At 41.2% G+C, this 23,397-nt stretch overlaps 2 protein-coding genes across 2 annotated transcripts in view; both read left to right on the top strand.

Annotated features, from left to right (window-relative positions):
* Positions 1-38: 38 nt before the first annotated feature.
* On the top strand, positions 39-7,398 carry LOC131580641 (acyl-coenzyme A thioesterase 1-like). Its single transcript, XM_058842059.1, has 3 exons — positions 39-604; positions 1,928-2,130; positions 3,177-7,398. Exons 1-3 carry the CDS (start codon positions 151-153, stop codon positions 3,777-3,779), a joined length of 1,260 nt encoding a protein of 419 aa, XP_058698042.1. The 5' UTR covers positions 39-150; the 3' UTR covers positions 3,780-7,398.
* A 906-nt stretch (positions 7,399-8,304) lies between these two features.
* The window catches only part of LOC131580630 (cytosolic phospholipase A2 beta-like), a 46,938-nt gene continuing 31,845 nt past the window's right edge, over positions 8,305-23,397 (top strand). Inside the window, exons 1-2 of the mRNA XM_058842048.1 lie at positions 8,305-8,917; positions 12,374-12,546. The gene's annotated coding sequence lies outside the window, so the exon portion shown is untranslated. The remainder of the gene's footprint in view (positions 8,918-12,373; positions 12,547-23,397) is intronic.

Here is a 23,397-nt window from a genome sequence, read left to right on the forward strand (position 1 = left end):
GGCCGAAGGAAGTGGTCACGACGATTCCTCCTGGACTTTGGGCAGAGGTTTTAATCCCGAGAAGGGACAGGTTGCTGAGGCTCGTGTCTCACGCAGTTCCCGTGGCTCGCCCCAGAGAAGGGCCGCAGCTCTCCGTCCGGCCGAGCTGGGATGGCGGCGCGGGTGTCGGTGCTGCCCTCCCCCAGGTGCCTGTTCGATGACCCTGTGCAGATCCGTGTGGCCGGTCTGCAGCCGCAGCAGGCGGTCACCCTCCGAGCCAGCCTGGTGGACGAGAGCGGGGAGCTTTTCCAAGCCCACGCTCTCTACAGGGCTGGGAGCAGCGGGGAGCTGGACCTCAGCCGCTCCCCAGCGCTGGGGGGCAGCTATTTGGGAGTGGAGCCGATGGGGCTTCTCTGGGCTCTGCAGTCCAAAACGCCCTATAAGCGGCTGGCAAAGAGGAACGTCCTGACCCCTTTCTGTGTGGACTTGGAAGTGTATGAGGGCCATGGGGACATGAGCCGCTTGCTGGGAAAATGCACCAATGAACGGTGGTTTTTAGGAGAGGGGGTGAAGAGGATTTCGGTCAGAGAAGGTCGTCTCAGAGCAACCCTCTTCCTCCCTCCTGGTGAGTTTTAATTCCATTCTGGTTTTCCAGGTATGACTGACACCACGTATTATGCCCCGTGGTCCCTGAATACACTCAGCAACCCAGAGCAAAACCTCAGCTAACACTTCCCTTAGCCTGTGCCTGGTCCAGGTACCTGGATCATTGCAGCAGAACAAAGAGGAGCAGGTGTTGCCTGGGCAGGGCAACGGCCAAGGCAGGGGTATGGTAGTGCAGGGAGGGCAGCACTGCTAACACAGGGTGTCTCATGGTTGTTCTAGTTGAGTGTCTTGACCTCTCCTGCAGTGAGAACTTCGTCAAAAAGTGTGTTTATTTCTTAGCTTTTCTGTTTTGCTGACAAGACAAAGGGGCCCCTGCTCCTTGGCAGAGCTGTGATGCATGACAGCTCTGGCCATGGTGTGAGGAATGACAAGGCATGGTGGGAGCACTGGTCTCAGGCTGCAGCCAGCCTAGGCTGAAGAACCATACCCTAAGCAGCTGCTACAGATCTTCCTGCAGGTTCTGGACCTGTCTCTCCGTGTCTCTCTTTAGCTAAGGAAAAGCCAAAGAAAGAAGTCTCTTCCTGACTGAGCAGCTGGACTGCATGGGATACTTAGGGAGATGGGAGACAAATGGGAAAAGCAAGATCTTTAATTAAACAAGTGACATATTTTACAACTCTGTACACAGACAGTGCTGAGAATGGATCCTGTGCAAAGCTGCTTTAAGCCTGAAGTGTTTGTGTTCCTTGAATGGCACTAAAACATGGCTGTCTTGCTCTGTAATTAACAAACAGTCCCTTGCAGCTGCAGTGATGCCACATCTTGTAAGGGAAATCTGGCTATGAGAATGGGCAGACCAGCATCAGGAAAGGAAGGTCCTATTGCTGTAGGAGACCTGAGGAGCTCAGGGGTAGTTACTCAGATCTTACTGAAGTCTGAATTGGCACAGGTCAGTTCTGGCACTTGTGAGTATCTTTCATAACCCAAGTATCCCCTCCATGGCATACCTGCTAGCATAGTTCCTAATGAAGAGCCATTGCTGTTTCTTCATTGATCCACAATGGCCTGAGGACTTGTAGGCCAATGCCAGCTGAAATTCAGAATGAGAGAAGGATATCCAACATGTGAACTTCCTATAAAGAGTTCATAAGAGAAAAAAAATGTGCAAATTCATGTCTTTACAGCCATTTTTGTGTGTTCCTGAGAATGATACCCACCATGGAAAGCTTCAGAGGATGATTTTCTTCCGATATCTACTGTCCTGATGTGTGCTGAGGGGACACCACAAAAGGACACCCATACGAACTTTTTTTTGGTTATGTATACACTCCTTTCATTGCAGGACCTGGCCCATTCCCTGGACTTATTGATTTGTATGGATCTGGAGGAGGTCTTATTGAATACAGAGCAAGTCTCCTGGCTAGCAGAGGCTTTGTAACTCTGGCTCTTGCTTACATGTCCTTTGAAGATATCCCTGCTATGCCAGAGATTCTTGAACTGAGCTATTTTGAGGAGGCTGTGAACTTTTTGAGGAAGCAGCAGCAGGTAAGAGACAAATTATAGTGCTCTTCCTGAAACTATTTTCCAGTTTGCTAATTGGTTCCTAGACTAGAAGTACAAAATGGCTTAAGCAGGAAATAGTAATTTTTCACTAGTTTTGCATCTTTCAAGATTTTAGAAGGGAAAAAAATCCATTGGCTTTTTTACTGTTTCTGAGATATTACAGGCTTTTGAATCTGAGTAAGTTTTGCAGGACAGTAATAAAACACTCTAACAACAGAATCCTTTACAGTTGTAGCACTGAAGATGTGACATATCTTAAGGAACTGAAGAAGTATTTGAACAAGTGTGTGGAACAAGAAAGACACTTTATGGGAATGTATCATCATACTTAACACAATAGTCACCAAGAGAAATCAAGTAGCATTTAAAATTTTAATGTGATGCTACTTAATGTGTATTTGTTTTGCAAAGTTATGTACTTTCTATCATGTGGACACCGGGATTGTAGACAGTGTGAAAGCAGAATTCAGCCTTGCTTGTTTGTCTTGTTCCTCAGAGAGCTCTGAAACATCTAGAATTCATTGTGAAGGGCCTTCACTAGAAATAAGTTGTTTTAAACAGCGCTTGGGCTCACTTAGCCACAGGTGTAATGAACATTATGTCTTCCAAGACAAACCAGAAAATAACAAGTCAGTTGTAGGAGAGTATAGAAGAAGCTGCAATTAAGAAATTCAGTGCGAGTAAACCCAGGAAAAAGTGGCTTGGAGAGAGGAGCAGTAAAAGACACTGTACTGAGAGCAGGCTGAGCTGGGATGTGGCAAGAGCAAGGGTGCTTGGTCTATACAGGTCACCAGGAGGCAAATTTGTTACAGGAAGAAAAATGTTGAGGAGCTGTAGAATTCATAGTCACTCTTTTGGAGGCTCAGCAGAAGGATAGATGAGGGAGTAATATAACCTGAACAGAAATAGGGAAGGGGCAAAATATGAGTGGTCATAGTTGGATGAGTGAGAAAGCAGAACTGGAGAGGTTATGTCAGCTCAGGAAATAAAGAGTAGTTAATAATACTGTTTTCATAATTCTGTTTCAGGTGAAAGATACTGGGATTGGTGTTTTGGGCTTGTCTAAAGGAGGTGATCTAGCTCTTTCAATGGCCACATTTCTACCTGGCATCAAGGCAGCTGTCAGCATATCTGGAAGTAGTTTTAATTCCTTCGTTCCCTTGAAGGGGGATGGCTTCACTCTTCCTGTCCACCCGTATGACTTGGGGAGGATGAAGATCAGTGATGAGTCTGGACTAGTCGATTTTTCAGATGTCTTAGATGATCACACAGACCCAGCAACTTGGGATTGTCGCATTCCTGTGGAGAGGTCCTTAGCCAAGTTCCTCTTCCTGTCTGGACTGGATGACATGAACTGGAAAAGTGACCTCTATTGCCAGGATGCTGTTCAGCGTCTGCAGCAGCACGGCCGGGAAGTGGAGTTTTACTCCTATTCTGGAGCAGGGCACCTCTTGGAGCCACCATACTTGCCTCTGTGTAAAGTTTCAATCCACAGGGTGCTTGGGATGTTGGTGCATTGGGGAGGGCAGTGGAGAGAGCATGCTAAAGCCCAAGAAGATGCATGGCGCAGGATACAGGCCTTTTTCTGGCAACATTTAATGGACTCAGATATCCCTAAGAGCAAGCTGTAGTGGAATAATCATAGATGTGCAGGAATGATATTTCAGCACTCACTAGATCTTGGAAACTCACCAGAAGTTTCCTGGACTGCCTTCTTCTAAACCCCACTGTTGCATAGTTGTTTATTTTCATTCCTCAAATAATTTTCCATTTTTTAGTTGAATTTCAGTTGGCTTCTGGCCCCAGCTTCACAGTAGATTGGCACCATCTGGTCTGTCTCTATGCTGTAGTCTAAAAACAACCCAGCATCCCATTATCTAAATTGCATTTGTCCTGAGCTATCTTTGCCCTCAATCTGCAACCATCTCCTTTCATAATAGGAAATACTCTGACAGGAGGAGTTTTCCATTGGATGGTTTAGTCTTGCACCTTTAACTAACCTAGATATAAACAGCACTTTTGTTGGGCAACCCATTAGTACACTTATCTTTCCTTCTGGTATATTGTTCTCTCACATTTTATAGTAAAAAGGTTGAGTAGTTCTTAGCTAAGGGAAGACACACTCTTCTGGCTTAATCTGAAGTGCAGTGATAACATTTTTCCCTGGTACCTCAAAATCCAGAAGTGAGTCTTACCCAGGTAACCCTGGTTGTATCTCCTGCTGACTCCATATAAGTTCCATATTAGGTAAAGTTTTCACTGGACTACTCAGTGAGTGCAATGTATCTGTGTGTGCACAGTTTGCTTGAGATTGTATGAATGAAGCCTTCAACTATCTGTGTACCTGTCAATGCATTAAGGAACAATCCCGGTGTAGCCACAAGCTGTTACTTCACCTGCTTGAAGAGGTCATGAGCAGAAGTCCTCACCTCCTGTTGGGAAGAGAAGTGATGGAGTCAGTGTTTTTGCAGAGTGTTCAAGATGGGGGTGATACAGATATGCCAAGTACTTGCTCCCATCTGGTGAAAGTTAGTTTGTCTCCATTCTGGGAGGGAACAGTAAAGCCACTGCTGCTGTGTTCCCAGGAGCCCGGTGAGGTGGGCTGCCTCAGTGATCCTGCCACTGCAGCAGACAGCTGTGGGCTCAGTGACAGCTAACAAATGCCACTCTTCAAGAGAGGACTGACCTCACCTGGGAAGAATGTGCATTTTCTTACCCTTTACCAGTGGTCCAAACCTGCCAAGGGGAGCTGTAATCTACCTTGTGCTTTTGTGGGATAGCGGCAAACAGCAGCTAGATATCAAATGGCACCAGTGGACCAAATTCTCCCTCCTGGGGCAGTCAAGACTCACACCCTGACCAAAGAAGCAAGCAGGAGCTGGAAATCTCTGTATTGCACTGAAATAGAAAAATCTTCCCTTTGACAGTGTAGTTCCTGGTTTCCAGTTCCAGCTGAGACAAAAGCCCTGTAGGAGCTGAGGGAGGAGCCACGCCCTTGGTTTTCTTACTTCAGGGAGGAATGGTTACTCAAAATGAGCACATTGGGCCTCAGAGGGCTGGGGACTCTCACACAGTATATTCAACACAGACTGTTCTTCAGGTACTCCTGGTTTTCCTGAACCTCCTGTTCCTCAGACTGGTAGATGGGTACAACGCAGCTGAAGGTGTGAGTAGTTAGAGTGGGGGATATCTCTCTCCTGCTCACCCATACTGGTCATCCATCAAGTTTTATGCTGTTGCCTCTTACTTGATTTCTGTTTGTTCCTTGTATGCCTATGTCCTGCATGGACTGTGGTTGTTCCAGATGTTTAGTGAGTGGGTAAGACCTGGCAGCAGAGTAACACATAACAACAAGGAAAGTCAAACACATTTGAGCAGTTCCATCTGAGTAAGGGACATTTTTTCCCCCTCATTTTTCTGTTTTATTGAAGCAATCAAAAATCCCTGGGCTGCTGATCCACATTTTCCTCAGCTTCAGGGCCCTAGACTGTGAGTTTCTCTGTGGTATGAGTATTCTGTTCTTTTCTTTTTACTGAACACTGAGGTTTATAGAAAACAGTGTGTTGTTTTCCAGTCTGTGGGATAGCTCACATCCATTTTAATACGTTCTGACGGGAAACAGAGCTCTCCCAGCCTTCAATGGGTAATTTACAGATCTATCCTTTGAATTATAAATTTGTGACCTTCCCAGAAAATACATTATCTATAGGAAATTACCATTACAAATAAAAATACTTTCTATCAGTAAATCAACAGTGTGGTCAGTCATGCTTTCATCCAGTTGTTATGTTGTCACGTTGTCACATTCAGTAGTCAGGTTCACAGAAAACTGTTGAAAATAGAGGATGAAGGGAGCTGACTGGTGACTCTATTGATGACAGCAGCACATAGGACCTCTTACTTTCATTGCTCTGGAAAAAGAAGATTTGCTACCCACTTAAAAGCACTTCATCACTTGGATGCCATCTTGTGAGAAAGACTGAAAAAACTGATTTAGCTGAGCCACTGTGTGCCACGTACAGGAGAATATTCAAGGCAACTCAGTTGAACTGGGAATACTTTTTAAATTAAACTCAAATTTGAAAATTATCTTCAGGAAATAGAAACTGGAAACAGGTGTCAAACTAATATAAAATAACTGGAAATGGCTGAATTTCAGTAAAACACTTCTGCCTGTTCTTAAGCATGTTATACAGTATTTTGCTGAAGACTTTAACTACTTAATGTTTCTTCTGATAAAGAGATGATTTAGACCAGTAGGGCTAAGATCACGAGTTTTTTTCAAGACAATATTCTACTAATTGCAGACTGTTGAGTCAGAGTGCTTTATATAGTCTCCCCAGGCCTGCTGAATACAGACAACATTATTCAAGAACAATGTGAAAGTTATTTAATTAAAGATAATAGACCTTTAGCTGCAAGAGGTCCTCTGCCAAGCACAACTGATAAATCTAATAGAAATTGAATGGGAAAATCTGTTCTTGAGATCTGCTTGTAATTGCAAAGTGCTTCAGATAAAATAGAGTATCAAAGGACTTGCCTGAACTGAAAGATCTTGTCTTGATTCTTAGTCACCCACTGTTTAGCACTCTGCATTACATTTCTATTTTGAGAATAAGAAAAGCTTGTGGCAAGCCTCTTAAGAGCTGAGAGTCTCCTCTCATGTAAGCTGCTATGAACAAGTTTACTATAAGGGAACAGTATGTCTTGCAATGCTTTTTTAGGGCAGGATGATTTCCCTAGCTACTATAGAATCAGGCAACAATGGAAAGTGCTGGTTTGCCCAACACATTCTTAAGATTTTTTGTCTTTTCACTGAAAACTGACCCTGAAGCATTTTGATACACATACACTATAACTTGGAGGAAACTGCAGAATCAAAGTAGTTGAAATGCCTTTATCAGCAAAAAGTGAACCACAGGTGCAGAAGAGGTGAAACATCTTTGATAAAGTGGCTGTCTCTGCAGAGTTAGTATTTCCAATGAAGTAGTGCTCCTTGCAGCCTTTACTGTAAAATATTTTTCATTGTTGAGGACAAAAATTAGAAATGCTGAATCTTATAAAATTGTGCAAAATTTGCATTTGACCTAAAATGTCTGTACCCTGACTCTGGATAGCACTTAGAGAAAAATAATTAAATTAGTTACATGCTATTTATTTAGGATTGTATCTTTTCAATTACTTAAGCTGCTGAACTTTCAACATTTTGCATTTAGACTGGGAATTTATGTCTACATTAAAATCACTTAAGTAAAAGGTGTGGTTTTATGGTCTTTTAAACTCTTTTTAAGAGTACTTTGCTGCACAGAGGGACAGTCATGCCTTTTTTTCTGGTTAGTGATCTAAGAGGTAATCCTGTGGAAAAAAAAAAACAGAGAAAAAAAAAGATTAAAGTGCTCTTCTGGATAAAAGAAGGAAACAGCAGGAACATGCATGGGGTTAGCAGGAGAAGCAGGGGTGAGAGATACTGTGCCAATATAAATAAGAAACTGGTATAGTTTTTAGTTATGTTTGTAATAACTAGTCCAGCTGATTCTAAGCTGTGAATCCATTTCTGTATCCAGTGAAGTGAGAAGCACACCATTGTGTGCTGCCCCTGTTTACAATGGATCTGTTCCTGAAGGAGTGTTTGACAGTGGAGAGTAAATTGTGAAATATGGATGTTAGATAAGAGATGAGCTGGATAGATGGTTCAAAGGAAATGTCCTGGATAGGAAGAGAGCACGTGCATATCTCTGCTTTCAACTAGAAGAGGAAGTTCAACTGCACTGCTATCATTTTAATATGCTATGAATTCAGCAAGGTAGTTCTGAATCAATAATCCTGTGACATCTACAGGAGTATGTCCCAGGACAGTGTCACTCTGACATTCTCAAATGTCCAGCACTAACTCAAAATGGATTATTTTTGGCTGCACAGTGCTCTGACTCCAGCCATTCTCCTATCTCTGGGTTATTTCAGATAAGAGATAGGTCATCTTGATGTAGGAAAACTACTTTGATACCTAACGACTACTGATGTAGTGGAAGAAAAGGAGGTCAGTGGTCTGTACTTTTTGGTGGAAATCTCACATGGAATCACTAAACTGCTTCCATGGCAGTCTGTATACCACTCCCTGTAAAGCTGAGACTTCCTAGGCTCCATTTTGATCAGCAATGTGCAGGGGCAATTCTGCTCTTTCAAGCCTTCTAGGGAATCTTCTTCTCTCCGTGGCTGTCTTCCCTTGCCTGAGGATATAATGTTTGCTTTCTTTTTTTTCTCTGAAAGTTTTGCTTCTGCCCCACTGACCACTAACCAGGCCATGCCAATTCCAGGGCACCCAAAATCAAAATTGTAACCTGACTAGACAAATCAAAAATTAACCAAAATAGTTGTAGATTGTATAAATTGTAAATAAATTGTGCATACAAAGAAAAGAAAGAAAAAGTGTGCATTCAAAGAGTAGAAATTCTTAAATTTCTCCCCCTCAGAAAGGGAAGTCTGTGAGTGTATGGGCATATATAAATGTCTGTTGGAATGGAGAGTGTAAAGCAAAGGAGAACCAAAAGATTATGGGTAATTTCAAAGTAGAGATATGATTTTAAAAATCTGTTTTGTAATAACTTGGGGTGGTTTTGTGTTTGTGTTTTTGTTTTGTTTTGTTTTGTTTTTTCTGTAGAATGTAGGTTCCCCAGCAGAAATCTCCTTCTGGCAGAAGGCAGACGTGCAACAAGTGAAAACACCAAGGCTCAGTCCACAAACCAGCTGGTTTCACTGTGCAGTGCCAGAGGTGAGAGTATGGTGAGCTGTGCCTGCTCCAGGATTCCAGGGGTCAGCACAGTGCCCGTTATCAGCCACAGGGTGAATCCACTTTTCTCTGTCAGACAATGTGTGATGGCATCACCAGCTAACACAGGGCACAGGATCTACTTACAAACAAGTCACTGAAACCTGTGTTTTTGCTTTCTGAATTAAGAGATTTTGCTATCAGTTATTATTAGTACACCTGTTGTCTTGGGACATTGAGAATGAATGCTTTTATGAAGAGGCAATAACTGCTTTCCATTACTGAAGCTCTAGTGAGAGGTTAAAGAAATTTTCTCAAGTTCTCTCACTTGGAGGTCAATGTAGAAACAGAGGAAAAAAATTTATTTATTTTATCTCTCATTGATTCCATTCAGATTTTTCTGTCACTCATCAGACTTGAAAATAAGGTAGTTATTTTTCTCCAATTGAGAGTCCTGAGGTAAGAAAGGTATTACAAAAAATAGGTTTTCTCCTGCTGAGGAAAAGATTAGCATTTAGTTGTGTAACTCCGTTTTATCCTCTTAAGGACTGGTGGTAAAAGTTTCCTTGAAGTAGACATTAATCTAAAAGCTGGGGTTCTCCATGGGACTTAGAAGGCTAAAACTCATGCCTTGGCTTTGGCTGATAAGGTTCTCCCATTTCCAAGATTTGTGTTCTGATCAACAGGTTGTTGTTCATTGGTACATTAGTGCTTATGATGGGTTCAGGAAAAAGGCTTATATTTTATTCCACATTTAGACCAATAGGTTTTGCAATCTTGTTATTTTTTCAAGAGATGAGAGCTTTATTTTACCAAGAGTTACCTTTCACACAATATAAAGCAAAGTGAGTTGCTTGGTAATTTAGCTTCCTTAGGATATATGGCTTAGATCTGTGTTTCCCTTGATTCATACTATGCCCAAAAGAAGAGGGGAGGAAGACCAGAGATAAGCACAACTTTTCTCCCTTTTTTTTCCTCAGTTGTCTCTGGCTATTAAGGTGTGTTCTGTATAGCCTAAAAAACACTGTCCACTAACAAAAGAACTGCTTGGAAAAAGCCAAGCCCATTAATCTTATGTGGCTCTTTCCTCTTCTGAGGCCTGAGAGAAAGCTTTGAACCTGAAAGGTTCTACTTCCTAATAGTTACCATGCAGTGAGAGTTCAGTCATACTCAGACCAGAGCTGTCTTCTCTCTCTGCTTCATTTGCTGCTTGTTCCACTTGCTTTCTGGTATTTTTATCATGTCTATCTGCCTTATTAGCCTTATAACAGATGACACACAGAGGATGATGATAGGCTGAGGCAGGTAATACTCCTCTACCTTTCAAATCACAGATTTAAGAAAGATAGCTTGAACTTTTAAGAACATTTGACTTTTTTAGTAATTTGCTCCTAGTACTTTGCCTGTGCAAGTTCTCCCTTCAGCTGGGTTGAGAGGAGAATATAATTTTCTAAGACTCCTGTTATCCTTCTTCTTTCCTCTCAGTTCTCCACATAAGGCTATTTGACTTTCCAGTGCTTCAGCTTTGCATTTCTTCTCTCTGCAGGACAACATAATTTTACATTATCAATGAACATCAGTCTAGACCTCAAAGAAATGCAATTTCCTGGGCTCTGGAAGGAATCCAGAGGTTAGTCTCTTAAATCCTGTGTATATTCTGCAGCTCTTCCAGCTCTTAGCCAGGTTTGGCAACAGGGTAATTTTATGTAGCACTCACGTAGTAAAACACATTTCTTTTGTGACTTCTGAGCAAGCTGTTCAGGGTAAATAAATCACTGTACATACAGTTGTGACTTGAGCAGTGCCTGTGCGTGTCTCAGCTGTTTTCCTGCTATTCTGTCTGTAGAACAGTGCAGAATTCTCCTCATGAGGTGATGTTCCTGGAGGACAGAGCCTCCTGCTACCCCTGAAAAATAGAGAGTGATTTTTTCAAGGGTCACCGCATGTATGGATCCCAGAGTCAAGGAGATCCTAGATAGAATATTACCTAGAATGTGAAATACAGTTCTTCTGGGAGCAGATGAGTGTGTGTGGATGGTAAGGATGGTTTCTCCTTGCTGCAGGACCCTATGCAGTTCTTCAGTGTGAGATTCCATCTGGAGACAGTCAGGAACACTTTTATCTTTGCAAGATTTTTCTTCATGGATTTTGGTTTTTCATTGCAGAGGTGTAAACACTGAAAGCATATTTAAGGATGTTTTTAATATTTTCAAGGCTCTGAAAGTGATAGTATGGGGTTGTGTGCCTCCAAGCAGACTTCTCAGCCGAAAAACAGAAGGAAAGAAAGCTCTGTTTTCTGAAAAGCCGATAATCATCTAAAAAATGTTTCTCTGAAACAAGAGATGCTTTGATGAGCTTAGATGTCATGATGCTGTTTGCTTGGCTGACAATTCTGCAGCACCCTCAGCTCTGTTTTCTGCTGGTGCCATAGAAACGATAGGCACAGCATGTACCTACTTCCACTTCCAGGCAAGAGCCACAGACCAAACCAAAATTCTTTTCTGCAGTTGCCCCCAGGCAACAGAGGTCTGAGATTCTGCCATTTATCTCTTCTTGGTCCTTTGTATTACTCTCCTCCTATTTTAGTTTGTTTTCCTCCATTAGGTTTCCTGAATTCTGCTTTTCTTTCTTTCTTCATGTCTCTCTTTATAAGAATGCCAGCTTTATGCCGAGTTCTTATTTTCGACAAACTTTGCAAAATAGGTTTTGTATCTCTTGTAATACAGGTGATCAGATTATTGTGATGAGGTATGTTGAAAGGAAATTTATTAATTATCAGATCTCAAGCTTTTGTCTGACTAGTAGACTTTCAAACTACAACATACTTCACTTAGCACTGATATGGACTTAACTCCTCTGTTAATCCACTGACTGTTTGGACTGCTGCAGCAACCTGAATCAGAGCAGACTGTATCAGAGAATGAAGAGCCTGATATATTACTGCAACAGAGGAGACGATACAATAGAAAGATTTAAAGATTATATTTGCTTCAGGGCAGAAGGGCTTGCTCAATGCTTCAGGTAGCTCTTAAGCCCTCCTTGTGAAATGAGGAAGAAATGGCAGGCCCAGCACAAACTCTTGTTGCAGAAGTGGATTTTATCTAAAAATAAAAGATCTGTGTGTCTGGAATTGGGCTTTAAGAATATGAAGATGCAAATGCTGACATGACAAGGAAATACTACCTCTTTCATTAATATGTGGCTGTCCATTTCTGTATGTGGATTAAGTTTGCAAAAGAGAAAGGGAATGTGCTTGCCAGCTATGGATTTCCAATGTATCCTTGACTTATTTCCATAGCACTAAAAACCATCAGCAATCCCTGAACATAGTCTGGATTCATAAAGGTTTTCTGACAACAGAATACCTTCTGCTGCCTTAAGTTGATATTCTACTCCTGTCAGAGGAAAGAAAAGGTCTCTTTAGCAATGTCTGTCTGCTCTAAAGGCTTATTGTTTCAGTTCACTAGGTGGAGTCCTGAACACTGTCTCCAGGATTTTTGACCAAGAGATTACTATGAGAAAAAATGGCACATATCCTCAAGGACTTCCAATTTTTATCGGTGGGAATTTACACATCTACAAATATTAGACTGGTGCCAAAGTGATCAACATCTTGCAGAAATGGATGCTGGGTGAGTGCAGAGATTAATTTTTCCTCTTTCCATATTCTAGAATCATAGTTTACTCTATGGGTAAACATAACCTTCAGTGGCTAGTTGTGAGCTCTTATTCTGCTATGCCATATCCTGAAGAAAATACAGTATGTCCTGGAAATTGATCAGAAACTAAGTGCAGGATGCTTTGGTTTACTTTGGCAAACAAGGATTTGAAAGGAAGTTGTGATTTGCGTGTATAATGGTGGTTGAGGCTTTGGTAGTGAGGGAAGACTGATGGTTTGTCTCCAGGGAGTGGTGTTGAGGGAACCTTTTAGCTATGCATGCAGTCTGTGGGCTCTCCCAAACCATGTATCTGAGCTCAGAGCAGCTGCCTTGTTGGCTCAGAGCCCTCAAGCCTGCTTGTTCCTGGTATGTGCCTGCTCCTGCCTTGCCATGCATTTTGTATTGCCAGTATTACTTCAAGATTTGATTCTGTGTCTTCAGCTGGAAAGTGCAATGCGAGAACACACTGATGGAAGCACATGTGGTTGGGGCATAAGGAAAGAATGGGGCAGAGACAGGATCCCAACTTACTTTTCAATGTGATTGCAGCCACATGAACCTTTTTCCAGGTATTTCAAAATTCTGTGTAAACAGTCACTGAGCAGCTGAAGTCTGTATTTTTCAGGGAACAGCATAACCATGGACATACAGCTATTTTATTTAATGTGACCAGATGGAACAACCCTATTTAGATTCAGAATACAGTGAATTGTAACACCGTTCTTTTTTCAAGCAAGAAAAATGTTACCATAAATACACAAGCTTTATACTTGAGAAGATGGAGATCAATCCTCAATATTGGAGATACATCCTCAATGTACAAAACTATGTAATAATTTATAATAATGCTTCCCAGCTGTAACCAATATGTTCTGTAACCAATATGTCTTTTTTTTAATCCCTTTCTTTTCTTTTCCACTGTATACTGAATTTCAACTGCTGGCTAAGTGTGTGTTTTGCTTTCCAGAACATATGATTCTCATGGCAGTGGGGGGATATTCTGTAGCCTTTATTACAAAACCCTAGTCCTTTAAACTGTGGGTTTCATCCCCTCTGCAGGGTTGCCTCTACTTTCTTCTAAGGCCTGTCCATGGACAGCATTTCCTTTAGCAAACATGTTGACATTGAAGGGTGCAGCCCATGAGAGGCAGATAAGAAAGCTAAGGAGAGACAGTGTGGGTTGGAATATAAAAGACAGTTCAGCTGCTCAAAGCATCATTACTGCACCTCTATACTAGGGAGTTCATGTACACTGTCCTCCCAGTCCAGGGGAAAAATTCTGTCACTTGTAAAAGCTAAGTAAAATTTACAGGTCACAAGATGGCAGCATGATCTCACTAGTCAGGGTGACAAAATTTGAAGGGTCAGGTCAACAATCTTCCTCAACTCAAACTCCTATTTTGGACAGTCAGAAAGTCCTGTATCTAATTAGCTGGACTTCCTAGGCTCTAACTGCTATGTATATGGGTGAAACTATTATATATGTAGGTGAAAAGCCTTTTAGATCACCTTTCAAACTAACCTATTTCATTGACATTCACATGCACTGTGATAATATTGACATAAATTTCATACTAGGAGTTCAATACAGAACAGAAAAAATGACACCAGCATGTTATCTAACTAACCAATAAAAATGGCAACATTGATGGCACACTGACTTTGCAAAGCTTGTGCAACTGGCAGTCATACTGTTGTATTTTCACTTCATTTCTGCTCTTGAAAGCAAGGTGTTCTGAACGCTGCCTCAAAATACACATTTCTTAATGAATGTTAATTTTTTGATAGTACTACTGAGTGAATATAGTCCCTGTGAAGAGCCAATTAATATATGATTTTCCTTCTGTTTGAGGAATATTCTGTTTTCATCGGCCTTTTTGCCTGTCTCAGTGTCTGTTTCAAAGAGATCTGCCCATTCTTACCATTTGTCATGAGCTGAACCTTTCCAATGTGCAGCACCTCATTTGGAAAAAAGGACTGTGCTAGGGAGAGATGATTCATCACATCAGTCACCATATTATATAATGCAGAGTGATAACGAAGCTACTGAGAACATTCCTAGCAGCATTATTCCCACTTGTGACTTTAAATACTTAGTGCAGAAATATCTGTAAAAATTAGTGGGGGAATCTGCATCTATTTGGAAGAAAAGCAAGCCATGAGAGCAAGGCAAATATATCCCCATCTTCAAAATTAATTGCAAGTTTTTATGTTACAACTGTAGAATTAACTCACAGATATTTAAGTGCAGCTTCCAGATGTGCTTTTTTGGGAATGTTGAGTCATAGTTCTAAAAGTTGCTTGCATCTGCCAAACGAATATGATGTTTTGACATACATGCAAACTGTTCTTATGGGTATTTACTTGTTGAATTTACAGGTAGGTTTTACTGGAAAATTTTGCAAACTTCGGACTTTTGAACATACAAAATCTGATATGGTTATTTGCTTTGGCTTTGTTTACCTGTTCAGATAAAGATTCTAACCTAGTTTACTCTCACTAGCTAATATAGTTTCAAGCACGCCTAAGACCAGTTCAATAAAGCCGAAGAAAAATGAGAAAATTGTACACTGCCCTTTCCATTAGCACGTTGTTTCCATCCTAAGTGATTGGCCACATGGTGTCACTGTGTTTTAAGGCACCAAACCCTCTAGCAATAAAGCCTAGCAACTCCCAAGTTTTCAAAGTATCCCAACCAGGTGGTATTATCTAAGGAGACACTTCAGCAAAAGTGACGAGCTCACAAAAGCTTCACAGTAGGAGAGTTTTAGGAAGATATTTTACACAAAACATCTATGTCTCAGCTTCCTTTACCTTCCTGGAATAAGTCAGAAATTTTTTAGCCCAAAACCACTTTTTCTCCAGATGTCTGCATTTTAGACATGCTTATATAGAAAGCTTTATCTTAAATTTATCTTAAATTGTTGCAAGTTAGAAATTTAAAAATTCATCTGTGCTGGACTCGTCCTAAACTTTAGTCATAGTGTTTTTCTCCTTCTGTCTTTGTGTATCTGAATTTGCAGCAGCCTTTGGCTCTGCTGACTAGAGGAAACTTGGCCTTATGGTGCTCAGAGCAATATAAACTGCATCTCCTGGGACCCACAAAATGCTGTTTAATCCTTGCTAGCTCTAAAGAATGCATTGCACAACACACCTGCTCAAGAGAGCTGTGCCAAAAACTGATGTATTGCGTATCTAAGGAGTTTCATAACGTACAGCTATAGCAACAGTGAGAGAAACACTTGTGTACAGATACAGTACAAACCTTAGCCAAGCTGATGGTATCTGGCTCAGGGTGTGTCAAAAGGCTGCAAAATCTCATGCAGTGCTAAGTGTTGGTGTGCACTGTTTCTTCTGTGAGTGGTAAGTGAGCCTGGAGCAGCAGGCCCTGTGCTTAACACCCTGTTAGTCCGCATAGGTTGGATTACTGTTTCATAGGAAGCATACATGTCTGGCAACGGCTTAACACCCATGGAGGGTGCATGGTGCTTTGTTTTGCTGGTTAGCACATCAGGTAGTTGCAATGCTTTCCCTAAGCCAGCTGCTCTGCTTTGTATGGAGCTTACTCTCTGCAGAGCTGCTGAGAGCAAGAGAACTGGTTTAAGATGTGTATTTCTTAGTGATAGTTTTGCTACCAATTCTGTTTGGACCAGGAATTCACTTGTAATATGCCTGTTTTGAGGGCCATATCTTCAATTAAAGCACACTGTCAAGTCATATTTAGAGTTATTAGGTCTACAAACCATGGTGCTCTGAAAATTCAGGTGCCTCAGTAAGAACTTCAGTGCAATGGTATGAATTGAGGAATTTGCTGTGTTACTCTGGCCTTGAATGTGACCTGAGATTAAATGCTAAATAAAACCTGGACTGTCAGATCTCACAAGCTACAGTAGAGTTGAGATGTCCTGTTCTTTGCAAAGGCAGCAACAGTGCAACAAGTGGGTTTGGAAGACTGTTTGTGAGTCCATTTGTGTGTACGTTTGTGAACAGCAGATTGGTGTGTATTTCCTGTTGCTATTTAAAATGTAAAACCAGCTTAGAAGTATGTTCCACTGATGTTTATTTAGAAAAACTTTCTCAGATATGATTTTGGCCTATGATTATTTCCACCTCCCCCTTGCTTTTGTGATTATCTTAACTGGAAGAATTTTCCATTGGCCTCTGTGGTGGCCTTCAGTATGGGAGCTTCTGAAGAGGATAAAACATGATGTGGTTCATCCCAGAGGAAGAAGAGCCTAAAGCAGAAAGTATAAACAGTAGTGCGGAAGAGCAGATTGGATCTCCTGTAGGGGAAGGTGGTAGGTCAGTCTTGGAAGTAAGTTTGGCATATTGCCAAAACAATTTGTCCTTGTTCTGCAAATCTTGGAAATTGCTGACCTCATTATCTAAGACACAAAGCGTCTCCTGGTAGTGTGCAGGGGAGTCCTAACAAAACTGTAATTATCCTAATGGCACTGCTGCCATGATGGTTTATAAACTACAAACAGGAAAGACTGAAACCCTCTGACACAGATGAGATGCAAATGAAGGATTGGTGCCTCTACTATAGGAATACCAGTAAGAAATGGAAACTGTCTGAGGAAATGCTTCAAGGTTTGTCTCCAGGAGCTGCCTTCAAAATGTTTGCTCAGGGAAGAAAGCTGTGAAACAGAGGGTGTTTCCTCCCCTTGTGGTTTTATGAACCTCAGGCCCTGGAACCAAGACTCCTTCTGAGGAAACTTTTATGTGTTGTCTTGTTGATGTTATTATCTGGGAAGCTCTAGTAATCCATATTTTTTGGAAGAGGTGTCCTGTATATCAGTGCCAAGGGCATTTCAGTGCTGGGTTCTAACACAGATTAAAAAGTGAGTCTTCTTGAAATAATGGGAACAGCTTGTCTCTTCATCTGAAGCTTTTTATGAAGCACAGAGACCATCACTGCCTGTGGATATAGGTCAACTACAGGTTTCTAAAATATGTTTGATATATAAGGAAAATCTTGAATATGAAGAAAAAGAGATTTTTAAAACAAAAGCTCTCTATGAATATTTAGTTGGACCTACCCAATGTATGCATTTTTCCCAGTAATGCCTGAATCAAGTTCCTCATGTTTGAGCTACACATAAAAGAGAATCATCCAGTTTTGATTTAAATTTAGTTATCACGTGGTGGGGAAATGTGGTGTGGAGGCTGAGAAAAGTCAGGGGTCACCATGTGAAAGGAAGGTGTAGGAGGGAAGATACATAGTTTAGATTTAACACAGGTTTCAAGATCAGAAATAGAATTTATTGACACATATAGTACTGTGGCACTGTGAAAAGTCAAGAGAGAAGTGATTTGTTAAAAGTGATAGAAGTTACAAATAAGCTGTAGACCTTGCTCCGAAAAAGATCTGTAGTGTAAATGGAATACATGAACATCAACATGGACAATAAATAGAAGTAAAGGAACAGGAGTTTAACAACAATTAAACCTAAGAAAAAATGTGATATATTTGGTTTTCACAGGGAGCAGAGAGGGGAAAAGGGGCTGATGTTTTATGCATGTTCCTTTGTCTGTTTGGTTGTGCTCCAGTTCACCAAGCACAGGTGCACCTGAGGTGGCACTTTACCTGTGAATTATCCTATTAATATCAATTAGACTGTTTCTAAGAGGAATGTGTGCAAGTGTCAGAGAAGATCAAAGCTTTTGGCTTTTTAGATGCATATGTTAACTACTAAATGGATAGCAGAAAAGCTGGAATTGTCCAAGCACAGGATCTGCTAGTGAATTACCTGTAGCTGAAGATCAGAAAGATGTCTCTTAATCTTTTTGGCACATCTTTTCCAACAGCAAAGATGTCTCTTTGACCTTTTTGTCAGCATTTGTGGGTTGTTTTTTGTGTGTCTAGCTCCCTTCAGTAATCTGGAGTGGTGAGGGACAAGAGGCAGAGTGTAAGGGATGAGGATTTTAGTTGTGCTGAGCTCTACACCAGTAGCAGTAAAAACCCCAAGATGCTCTGTTGTTAGAATGTTTTTCATTAAACCCTATCTTGACACAGACAGACCACATAATAGTGATGACTACATATATCAGAAGGAAGGAAGTGGAGCTCAAATGATCATGACCAGAACTAGAATTAAGATATCAAATAGATATTCCTGTCACTAGAGGCTGAAATGGATTGGCATGGATTCACCTGTACAGTTCTTCTTTCAAATATTGGAGATGAAAGGGGTTGTTAGTAGCTGTTAAGGTCTACTTCTATTTAGGAAAATAAAAATTTAGGAAAATCAAATTGCTTTACAGTATCTTTATTTCTTGGTTTTGCAATGGAGACCATAGTATATTCTGTTGGAGTTGTTAATATAGACTTCCTAGTACATGAGTATATTGAATGAAAATTAAGCTGCCCTGCTCACTGCTTCTTACAGACTGTCCCTGGTGCCATGTGAAACCATTAATTAACTTTCTGACTCCCAGGTTATTCCCCCCTGAGCTGAAGGATGTTTTGCTTGGGACAAGTGAAGAGCATTTAACTGCATCTGTAATAATGTAATGCAACCATTCATTTCATTTGATTCAGAGCCACATAAGGTTAAACAATGTCCTATGTGGAACAAGAAGTGTCTTAAAGTATTAATTCAAAGGGTGAGACACATTTCTGATCCATGCCACAGCTAGTGGACCTTTTGATGCTCTCTGGACCTTGGGTAAACTGATGCCTTCCACAATACAGACACTCGATGGCGAATACACTCAATTTCTCTGAACATTGAGAATGTTGATATGCAATGTTTGTGTTCATAAATGGAAGGTCTATTCTACAACAACTGGATATTTTTTTTTTTCCTTTACGATATTAGTTTGTCTTTCCTCTGATTTGCAGCATTTTCTCAGGTGATCTCAGGTGAGCTGGCTACTTTCATTTCACACAACAAATTTCTCACTAACTTACTTAAGATGTACAAGAGTCAAAGAGCAGGGGGTACATTACCATTTTAAATCTTATTTCCTCTCTTTTTACTGTAAGCAAGTTGTTGCACAAGGCATTCCATGCTCCACATATCTGTCCATGTTGTCAGCTGTTTATGTATCAGGTCTGGGGAGGAGGAGGAGGAGGAGGAAATATGCGATGTGTTATCAATAGCCAGGTACTTCCCATTCCCAGTTTTAGCATACATGAGGAAGCAGCATCTGATGAACAGAGCCGATCATACGTTTTCTGATGCAACACTTCTCCATTTAAAAATGTTGATTGGATTCTGTATTGCTGGGCTGGCTGGTTCTCCTGCTTCACAGGAACCTGCTTGGAAAGCTGTTGTGCTTTCATACACCTTGCTGACCCACCTGGCCTGTTCCTCTGGCTACCCATCATTCTGTGATGACAGGACACTGCTGGCTTCTCCCACTTACCAGGGGCTACCCCCTAGGCTGGTCAGCAGGTGAATGAGATGCCTATTAGATGTTCTTAGGCTGTTGGTCAATTCCTTTGCTTCCAGCTTCCTAGATCTCTTAGCTGTGAAGCTCCCAGCATGCCCAGGGGGCTGCCGAGCCAAAACAGTTGTGTAGGCAGGGTCCTGGCATGTCAGCTGAGGCATCAACCCAGAAATGTTTCAAAATCCTTCTTATATATGGGAGTGAAATCTTTTTAGGGAGGTGTGCCAACATGATTTCCTCTGCGGGATGAACATTCCAGCTCCCAGCACAGGCGCAGGACACTTTACCTTTTTGTGGTTGATAGTTTGCTTGCTGGTACTTGGCTGACAAATGCATTCAGTATGTGTGTAACTACATGGCAGGGAAGACCAACAATTAGTGGATTTGAATCATACAAAGCAAGGGTCTCGGCCACTTTGCAATGCGTCTATTGAGTGGGGAAGGGTTGCAGAGTACAAATTGTGTGTGTTGCAGGGAAGGCACCAGCAGTGGTTTGTGCTCTGCTGCGTTGGCAGGCTGTGGGTGAGCTTCCTGGAGCTGTTTATGGGAGAGGCAATCATCTGAAATCTAGTCTTCCAACAGATCTCTGCCCCTGGAAGCTCTGAGTGAATGCATCTCCCCCAGCTCAGACTCTTCCTGGCTAGGTCCAGGAGATCTAATTTTGGGCCTTTGGTGCATAGGTCTGGAATCCTCTGCCAAATGAGGCAGTGTAGGTAGCTTTATTTAATGTTCTGCTCTGAGCAGACTCAATGCTTTTCATGACCTACACAAAAATTTTTTTTCTTGCTGGCCATATGTCTTACATGCCACATATACCATGAATGTGGGAGGCCTACAGTTAAAAACACTGAAGTTCCTTGAGATGCTGAAGGCTATACATTTCCCTTGGATTTGGTATGATTTTCTATTCTAAGTTCTCAGGTTTCAAGAAGCAGTTCATAAAAATATTCAGAGCTTCAGAATTCCCAAGGCATTATATAAGTTAAGAGTTAAAAAAGATCTGTGTGTGTAAAAATATTTTTTCTACTAGACCAAAAGCATTTAAAATTGCAGTGTTATGCAAGTGTCATGTTTTATGTGCTGCTGAAACAGAGGAATTAACCCTGACCTAATATGCATACACAGAGACATTCAGAGATAATATCAGGCTCTGTGGATGACTCTGCCTTGGCACAGGTTAGAGCAGCTTTCTTGAGATCAGCTGAGATACTCACTGTGTTTCAAGTGCCAGGCTCTCTGCTCACACTTGTCTGCCTTCTCAGCTGGCTTAAGGGGAGCAGGTGGCAGAAAGCTGCTTTCATACCATTGGAATTAAGCTGAGACAGCTTTCAGCAAGGCAAATTCCCAGTTTGCTCTATTAGGAAAACTTTGACTTTTTTTTTTTTTGTCACAGAAATGATGCAAGTTGAGTGGAAGAAGAGACACACACCTAAGTGAGAAATTTTTCTCATCAGAAATATTATCTACAGGGATAAGCATCAGTGCAGAGGGAGCTTTTGTATTCAAGTCCTCTGTAGAACCCCTGAAGCTGTCTTCTGCTGTCAGAAGTTATAATCCACCAAAAGTGAGTCACAGGACTCTTAATTGCTGTAAATAAGCTTGCAAGGCTCATAATAACTCTAATGACTAAGTCAAACTCTGATTATTTTATTTTAAATTGTTCATATAGCTTGGTTGATGTCTAGAGCTTTTGTATTAAAAAAAGAGGATGTAAGTGAAGAAAAGAAAAAAAAATTCAAATTTGACAATCTTTCAATAACCTTAGAAGATACCTAGAAAGACGTAGTGAAAAGCCCTGTGGCTTTCTGGTAGTGGGATCAGTGGATGGTAATGATCCACTTGCAGGAATGTGCACTGAATTGTCTGATGTGTTTTCCACCTCTGATATTCATTTCCCTTGGAGTGCTGAAGTTTTAGACAGCTCTTAGGGACAATGTTGCTTGTCCATGATCAGATTCCCACTGCTGAGCTCAAGCTGAGGTAATGGCTGCATGCCACGACAGAAGGGCAGCCCTGGAAATTCCTCAGGAAAAGGAGAAGAGTAGTTTTCTGTTGCTTCAGCCCCTTGAATGAGTGTAGCATTTTGCCAGAGGAGTTCCAGAGCCAGAACTGCGAATCAAGAGCAGGGCTTTCTAAGCTTGGGAGTTGGACTGGAGCAAAGCCTCCTGTTTCAGCAGCAACTAGCTCTTAGATTTCCTGCTGTAAAATGAAACTTTGCCATTAGGTATTTTTAAGACTTGAGCGTTTTCAGATATTTACCAAGGACTCTGTGTCAGTATTCACTTGTTCTTAGTGATCAGGGTGCCAGCTCTAAAGGCACACTTCACAGGCATTTCCAGAGCTGCTAGTGATATACTGAAATGCATTCAGTTCTCCCTGAATTGGCTGCTTATATATTTCTTTTCCTCGCCTCTATCCTCAGTTTAGTGGCTTTTCTTACATTTACACTTCACTGAAATCTTCCAGATTACCTAGGCCAGGACACAGGTTGGCTGATGCTAGCTTTAGTTAAGAAGCCTACACATTGGCAATACCAACCTACAGAATAGCACAGTGAGGATGCCTGCTCCTGTTTTAGTCTTGCTATTTTTGGACACTACTACTTAGACGGTAAGTAGACAAGTAGACTAAGTACACTTAGTACACTTAGTAGTGAGTAGACACTACTTACTTAGTAAGTTCCTGGCAGTAATGCATTAATTGAACCCTTAATGACTTCCATATTATTTGAAATAAATGATTGTATATTTTTTTATTTCTTAGACAACATCTAAGGGCTGTGCTCAGGTAAAGGTTGGACCTTGAAAAAACCCACATACAGGGTTGAAAGAGGATTGGACAGAAACAGAAAGGAAATGCTGCTGTATGTGTCATACAGTCACTGCAACCTTTGTTTTTTAATTAGTCTTGCCCAGTATAATAACTTTCAGTAGCAAACATGCCCTGAGTAGATCCTGCCCCAAAGAACTTGCAGTCATAGAGAGTTAAAAACAATAACAGAAAGCAAGAGTTACACTCTTGATTTTAAAAAAGTGGCCATTAAATAAATGCAAGAGGTAGGTGATAACTGAGAAAGAAACTCTTCTCTTGATAATTTGAAGCTGAATACCATAACCATAAGTCAAGTGCTCCTGTCAGCCAAGTGGTGAAGTGTAATACTTACCTAACTCTTCTGAGGTCTTTGCACAAGCAATTTTATACTGACATCAGTGTCAGACTATTTGAATAAGATCTAAAGATAAAGGTTTGAGAAACTGGCTTGAGTGGAATGACATTGAAATATCTTACTCAATTATTATTTCAATTAGATGCTCTGCAATCACTTGGTTTAAAATAAAAGAACAATTTCTAAACATAAACACAGTAGGTTTCAATGTGTGGCTTTACATTGACGTGTCTTGGAAAGGTAACACTACAGTCCTCAGA

Source organism: Poecile atricapillus, chromosome 1, assembly GCF_030490865.1.
Source record: "Poecile atricapillus isolate bPoeAtr1 chromosome 1, bPoeAtr1.hap1, whole genome shotgun sequence".
In the NCBI taxonomy this organism is placed as follows: domain Eukaryota; kingdom Metazoa; phylum Chordata; class Aves; order Passeriformes; family Paridae; genus Poecile; species Poecile atricapillus.